Raw genomic sequence first — 7,408 nt, forward strand, 5'->3', positions numbered from 1 at the left:
TGTGGGGACTTAAGGAAGGAAGGAAGGAAGGAAAAAAAAAAAAGTCTGAAGAGTGAAAAAGTAATGTTTTTTTTCACTATCTACTTGCTGCACACTGGTCAGAGAAAACACCTTGAGATTTTTATATTCTTAAAAAAAAACACAGAGATGCAAAAGTAAAACCAAAGAAGAGATTATTAATGGGGAAAAGTGTATATTGATGGATGTGGAGCAGGTGACGAGCAACAGGTGTGCACAGATTAGCAGAGTTAGGCATGAAAACAGGTGGTGGGATTTGAAAATGTCAAAGTCGCTCGGATCAGTGAATACTCCGGTAGCAATAAAATGTAAGACTAGATCATCCGCTACACTATTTATCAGCAATGTTTGTTTATCTCTTCAAGTATCTGCACTATGTTGTTTTATTCAGAGATACTGTATTTCTCAGTGCTTTTTTTTTTTTTTTTCCTCCCCCTCTCACGCACCCTCTATAAGATGTTCTGGTGCTGTTTGGGGCAGTTACTTTTTTTATTGATTTTTAAAAATGATAGTTTTTCTATGCAGTTCTTTTTATAAGCTTGCCAGAAAATATCTTGTTTTTCTGAGTCCCAGACAGCTAAACTTTGTGTTTGTATTTGATGAATATTGTACCTGGCTTTGTTTTGTATAGTTCCAGACATGGTTACTAATGACTTCCTTGTTTGAGATGAATATGGAAGGCAATAAAACTTGTTTTCAGACTGCTGTCACTATACATTGTGCGTCGCTGCCCACAATTTGACTTTGAATAGACAAAGAGAACACGCTGTACGTTACACTGAGTCGCCAGCTTGGTAAATACAGAGGTACACCCAATATAATCCCATACAAAAACTCACAATTATGAAGCTTATGTCAAGTTTTTTTAAGCTGATATAAATTCAGGTGGACAAAATATGAACACCTCTCAGTATTATTAATCCTAATACAACACACCACACCTGCAAAATGATTATCATAGATGTGAGTCAAATCCTCTCTCACAGTGTCAACAAGAACTGAATATAATGAGGCTTATAAAAGGTGTGCTTTATTGTGAGCTGTTGGATTAAACAGCAACAGATGTGTGTAGGTGGACACGAGTAACTGGCAACTGAGTGTCAGCTAGGTCGGGGGAAAAAAAAAAAAACATCCATATTTTTGACTCAATACCTTTTATATCAAAGTGGAAAAAAATTTAGGTGTGACTGTTGGTTTGTTCGTACAGGTTACAGACTAAAATTACAACAAATCTTTAGGGATGTTAATATGAAGGCCAAGTAAGTCGAAGTCATCATCATCATCATCATCTTACTCACCTTGAACAATGAAATACCTGTGATGCAATCTGACCGTGAAAAGACAACATATAAGCTAAAAATCACAACATATCTGCCCCCGTTTTTTTAATACATCATACATATGAATAAAATTAAACAAACTCGCAGCTTTTCAAATTTCCAAAATAACCTTTATTCTAAACTTACATTTTAAATTTTAAGTTTAGTATAAAAAAGTTAAGTGCACCTAAGTTCTTTTTTTTTTTTTCAAAGTATTCCATCTTTGACATGTCTCAGCAAACTGTAGTGACGCTCGTCTCCTTTAGTAATCTTAAAAGATAGAATGTGTACCAAAGTCCATCACATCACTTTAGTACATACATCTATTTTACAAAATATTGTAAAGAGAATCCCTGAACTATAAATGTCCATAATCCTTCAACAAAGAGTAATCCTTTTGCTGGCTGTGGTTGGCATAGCATCTACTGGTCAGCTGTAGTTTACAGTACTTCATATTGCTGGGACAAAGCCACCATTATGCTGCTTTACAAACACAATCAGAGCAGAGATGGAAGGAAAAAAAAAAGAAAATATTTTTGTTTTAATCAAAATTTTTTAAAAAAAGTTTTAATAGCTGTGGCCTCTTCCCCAGGAGCGTTGTGTGGAATGATGGCACAATAAATGCGCGGTCTGGTAGAGTAGCTTTTCATACGCGCTGCTTGAGAGGAGATTCATCCAATGAATGAAGCAGGTTTCCCAGACAGCTGGTCTTTCTGACCTCAATAACACTGAAATAACTAAATGTTGGTTGACAGCAACAGCGTGTCTTTACTGGGGGGGGCCACAGCTGTTAAAACTTGATATGGTATGTCGGATACCCAGTGACACATTGACGCTACCAGACACCAAAATGAAGAATATCTACAAACATCAGTTGATGGTATCCGTACTTGGACTTACCTACTTTCAGATACTTTTAAGTTTGTAAGATAACGTATTATGTAAAGATTCTAAAAGGAGTTTCATTAGCAGCACACAAATGTCCTGGAAATGAAGAATTATACTGACAGTGATATAGCCTCATTGCAAAAAGTCTGCATATACGTTCAGGCTTCTGAACAACATGACGCGTTTTGATGTTACTTCTTTTTTTTTTTTTTCTTTTTTTTTTTTAAATGGACTAGATTTGATGTGTAAGTAGCATCTTTAAAATCTAAAAATGTTCAAAAATCTCACAGCTTTCTTTAAAAAGACATGAAACCAGAATAAAAAAAGAGAGTAGCCCCTTGTCTGCAACTTCTTAAGATTTGCTTTAGCAGTGCATCTCAGATAAAAAGTATTTAATCAAATTTGTACATAGCAAAGGTGCAAAAGTATGCAACAACTTAAAGATGCAATTGACTCACTTAAAGTGACGTTAACTAACGATTGCCGTCGTGTCAGACTGAAGGTCTAACCGACAACCTCATGACTGTTTATTCGATGATATGTTTGCTTTTAAATTGTGAAGTTTAAAATTTCAAGTCACAACCAAACACAAGTGCATTGTAGACCAAATCTTTGGTACAACCAGCTCATTGGTTATACTAACAAATTTATTACCCTAACTACTTCTGTAAATCACTTAAATGTGGAAAAGTAATGAAGGAAAAAAAAAAAAGAAACAATGGAATATTTATTAAAGTCTCCTCAACCTTTGAAAATGTTGACTAGAAACTACTGCTATCACAACGCTATCCTATGTTTCTACAGTGAATAAATACTTTAAGACTCTGTTTGATGATACCAAATTATACTTTGTGTAAAGACTAAGAGAAACAATGGTGGTGAGTTCTTGAAATATGTACATTAAAACATTTAGTGTATAAACTCTGGGTATCCGACTGTGAAATAGAAACAGGAGACAAAAAAAAAAAAAAAAAAAGCTAAAATGTTACACCAACCACCCCTTCCCATTCAACTTACTATTTGGATTTACTTAATTTCTTTCCTTTAAGTTTACTGAAGTTAATTTGCTTTAAATTAGGGCTATCCCCAGTGCTCTTTGGCACTTGACTATGTTCATCTACAAGTTGCCCAACAAGGTACAGTAAACCACTTTGGATATTGCATGGAATCTTTTCTTGAACTATTTGCTTTAATTTAATTTATTTAATTTACAAGTGATTTAAATGTAATAATCTGTCAGTTAGACAGTTCACTATGCAACAAATTTGCCATGGTATTTTGGATACTGTGCAAAAGACAAGACAATTCTAGCTAAAAAGCATCCAAGATGCTGAGTTTCTTTTTTTTTTTTGTATAGCTGAGAAGTAATTTTCTCATGATCATCATACTGGTATTTACATGGAACTATTACACATCTAGTAATTTAACTACACTAAAAGTTTTCAAAAAAGACAAGTGGAGGCTTCTTTTTTGCGTTTTAACTGCCACTTTGTAACTGCGTTTCACTTTCACCATAAAGCTGCTAAACTAGTTAATGCGGGTCTGATATGTCAACATTTCATTTACGTAGCTTTACAGGTATACAAGAACATCTCAATGTAAATTTGTGATCCATTCAATCAAAAGGAGACCAGGTCTCTTGAACAAATACAGATGCCTGAAAGAGGTCCTATCTGGAATGACCAAAAAGGTTAGACCCAATGAAGGATTATGGAATGAATTCAACAACATTAAAAATTTGCATTTGTCCTCTCCAGGCAGTGGCATTCATCGTTTGATCTCTACGTCAGAAGTGGAGTACTGTACCTTACACAAGGGCTCTAAAATATTACATTCCGTTAGGTGATATCAGTATTGTGGCATGGCCAAGCAGCCTGAAGAGGGAGGCGTATGGGATGGGGAAAGAACCGGGGCATCATTTGGGACGGGGACACGGTTTAGGCATGAAGGAGGAGTTGAGGAGTTGCTGTTACCAGATGGTATAACCTCCACTGGATCCACCCAGGAAGAAGTTGTTCTTGCGCTGTGTCATCATAACGTTGGCACCCTGCATGGCAGCCAACTGAGCTGCGTTTGGGGGATGTCCAGGAGGTGGGGGCTAGAAATAAGCACAAACAAGAGATAGAGAGCTGATCAACTTTACGAATTTGGCTAATTCTGTCCTCCAGGCATTAGATAAGATGATACCGCAATCTCAACAATATCCTAATTGCGATCAATCTGCCTCCTTTAAATCACTTGACTGGGTGGATACTCACTGGGATGGAAACACTGCTGCCTGCTGTGAAGCGAGCACCAGCATCATAGGCGCTGTCCACCATCACTGTTGAGCCAGCGGGGTACACAGCTCCCATGGGATAGTAAGCCATGGGGACATTTTGACCCACTGGCCCAACAGACATGTGTGGCTGCATGGGCATAAACATCTGAGCACCAGGGTAGTGAGAGGACATCTGAGGCACCTGACCAGGCACCTGAGGTGGAAGCACATATCTGGGCTGGTATATCTGCAGAGACAGAGGTGAAAAAAAAAAACACAGGTTTGAAAATATTTTTAACTCTTACAATGGTGTTCATGTGGTGTTTGTTGCTTGTGTTATCGTTTGACTTATAAATGCTATAGTTACCTCAGAGTATGCAGGTGGTGTGTCTGTGTAAGGAGGTGCCTGAGGAGACATTTGCATAGCAGGAGGGTATACAGGTGCAGTGCTCTGCTGAGGGTACACAGCCTGCTGTGGATATGAACCTGCAAAACAAGATTTGACTTTCAGTGAGTGGTGGCGTTTTTTGTGGTAAAGAGTTGTGAAACGTTTCAGCGGTAAAACAAGAATTTTCGAGGTCAGACCTGTTTTTCAGAAATAGCAAAATATGCTAAAGAGGACACGACAAAGACATGTTTACTGGCAGACTACAGCGAGGAATACCAGAGATTCATCAGCAATAGAAAAATCTTAAAAGGGGAATTTTTCCACATACTGTGTCCATAGGTCTGTAATTAATGATAGTTTCACAGTTGATTAATCTGCTGATTATTTTTTTGGTTAATCAATTAATGGTTTTGTCAATGAAATGTTACAAAATAGTGATGTCTTCAATTGCTTGTTTTGCCAGACTAACAGTCCAAAACCTTAAGATATTCAACTTACTGTAATATATGACAAAGAAAAACAGCTAATCGTCACATTTAAGAAGCTTGAACTAATGAACATTTGGCATTTTTGCTTAAAAAATTACTGAATCGATTAATTGATTGTCAAAATAGTTGCCGATTAGGTTTCTTTAAATCGGTTAAATTACTTATTGTCTAAAGTGACATGTATTTTCACCACAAAAAAACAGAAAAGGGACCCTAAGATAAATTATTTCATAAATCCTTTAATGTTAACATGACGGAACTGTACACAACTTCAGGTTGAAGTTTGTCAAATCCAAATATAAAAAATGCAAATGTGGTGTATTTAGGACCAGTCTGTAAAACTGGAAAAAAAAAAGAAAAACATGAAATTATAAAATATCTATATAGAGCTTAAATGATTAGTCAATTAATTAATTAGTTGATCGATGCAAACTTAATCTGCAACCATTTTAATGATCGATTAATCGTTTAAGTAATTTGCAAACAAAAATGGCAAAAAATCTCTGATTCTAATTTCTTAAATGTGACTAATTTCTGGTTTTCTTTGTCTTCTAGTGAACAAAAGAAAACTCTTAAGATGTCACAATGAGCTCTGGTAAACATGTGATGGGCCTTTTTTCCATCTATTTGCTAAAATTCTATAGATCAAATGATTAATGGAGAAAATAAGTGGTAGATTAATCAATATTGAAAATAATTATTAATTGCCAGTGTTACACCATATTTGGTGACCCATCAGATTCTGTGACCTGCAGTGTTGGAAGAAGTACTCAGATCTTTTACTTGAGTAAAAGTATCTGATATATTAAATATATTTAGCAAAGTACATCATTAATACTGATGAGTCAACGCAGAGGCAGCATTTTAATATATCAGTCTTATCCCGATTTTCTGCAAAATTAGTACTTTAAGTAAATTTAGCTAGTAACACTTCTATACTTTCACTAAAGTATGATTTTAAAGGCAGGATTTTTACTTGTAATGAAGTATTTGTACATTGTGGTATTCATAAGGCCACTTGTACTTACGTAAAAGGCTCTAAGTACATCTTCCAACACTGCAGGTCACATAATCTGATGGGTCACCAAATACGGTGTAACACCGGCCTACATCTGAAGTGTACGGGTGCATCAAAACTCGGGTGCAAAAATGAGATGCATATAGCAGAGTAAAAAGATAAAACATATAGATAACCGTGCAAATAAACGTGGAAATTAGCAAATAAAAACGGACTATAAGGATTAATGCTATTAACATTACTGACACAGATTTGGAGTCCCTTGCTTGAGTCTTACAAAACATGAGGAAACGGTGAACCAAAACAGTGAAATCATGTTAGCTTCGCTTTTAAAACCTTGACTGTATTTAGTCATGTTTAGCCAACTGAAAAGTGACCTGGCCACAAATAGTAATACACAGTGACGGTTAATTTCAGCGTTCATTATTAACAATTACCGTATTTGATCATAAAAAAGGTAATAAAAGCTCAACGTGAATGCTACATTGCTATGCAGAAAACGTCAGTTTATTGTCGTGTACGTAGCTAAACGTGAAGCCCGCTTCAGATGGCCATAACGGAGACTCTTCATGTCTCGCTTTAACGTCAACGTCATGTAGCGAACAGCTGACTAAATAATGTCCGGATAAATACCTTTGTTGTTCATTGTTCTCGACTGATCCGGAGGCTGAGGAATTTCGGATTAAACTGAGCTCTGCGTATCTTGTCACGGCCTTATTACGGTTTACAATCATTCACTTCCTTGTTTTTCAGCTTCTTGTTGTTGTCGAGTGTTGACGTCACTCGTTCTCTATCTGTGGTTGTACGTGCTACGTGTTTCACCAACGTGCTCCCCCTACAGGCCGGAATCACGGATGCACCCATAGCGGGGACGGGAGGGGAGTTCAAGAGTGACTTTTTTTGAAAAGGCAAAATAAAAAATTGACTTTAGCCTTACAATCAGGAATGTATATGTTTCTAAGAGAAGCTTAAAATAACTGGCTGTATAAATATAAAAATGGCTGATCACAGAGAAACAATGGCATAGAA

At 36.4% G+C, this 7,408-nt stretch overlaps 1 protein-coding gene across 1 annotated transcript; it reads right to left on the minus strand.

Annotated features, from left to right (window-relative positions):
• Positions 1-447: 447 nt before the first annotated feature.
• Positions 448-7,159, minus strand: dazap2 (DAZ associated protein 2). Its single transcript, XM_044352782.1, has 4 exons — positions 7,013-7,159; positions 4,853-4,971; positions 4,484-4,732; positions 448-4,323 (listed from the first exon to the last, which is right to left on the minus strand). The coding sequence occupies exons 1-4, from the start codon at positions 7,023-7,025 to the stop codon at positions 4,195-4,197; spliced, it is 510 nt and encodes a 169-aa protein (XP_044208717.1). The 5' UTR covers positions 7,026-7,159; the 3' UTR covers positions 448-4,194.
• Positions 7,160-7,408: the final 249 nt, after the last annotated feature.

The sequence above is a fragment of the Thunnus albacares genome, chromosome 5, assembly GCF_914725855.1.
Source record: "Thunnus albacares chromosome 5, fThuAlb1.1, whole genome shotgun sequence".
Taxonomy (NCBI): Eukaryota; Metazoa; Chordata; class Actinopteri; order Scombriformes; family Scombridae; genus Thunnus; species Thunnus albacares.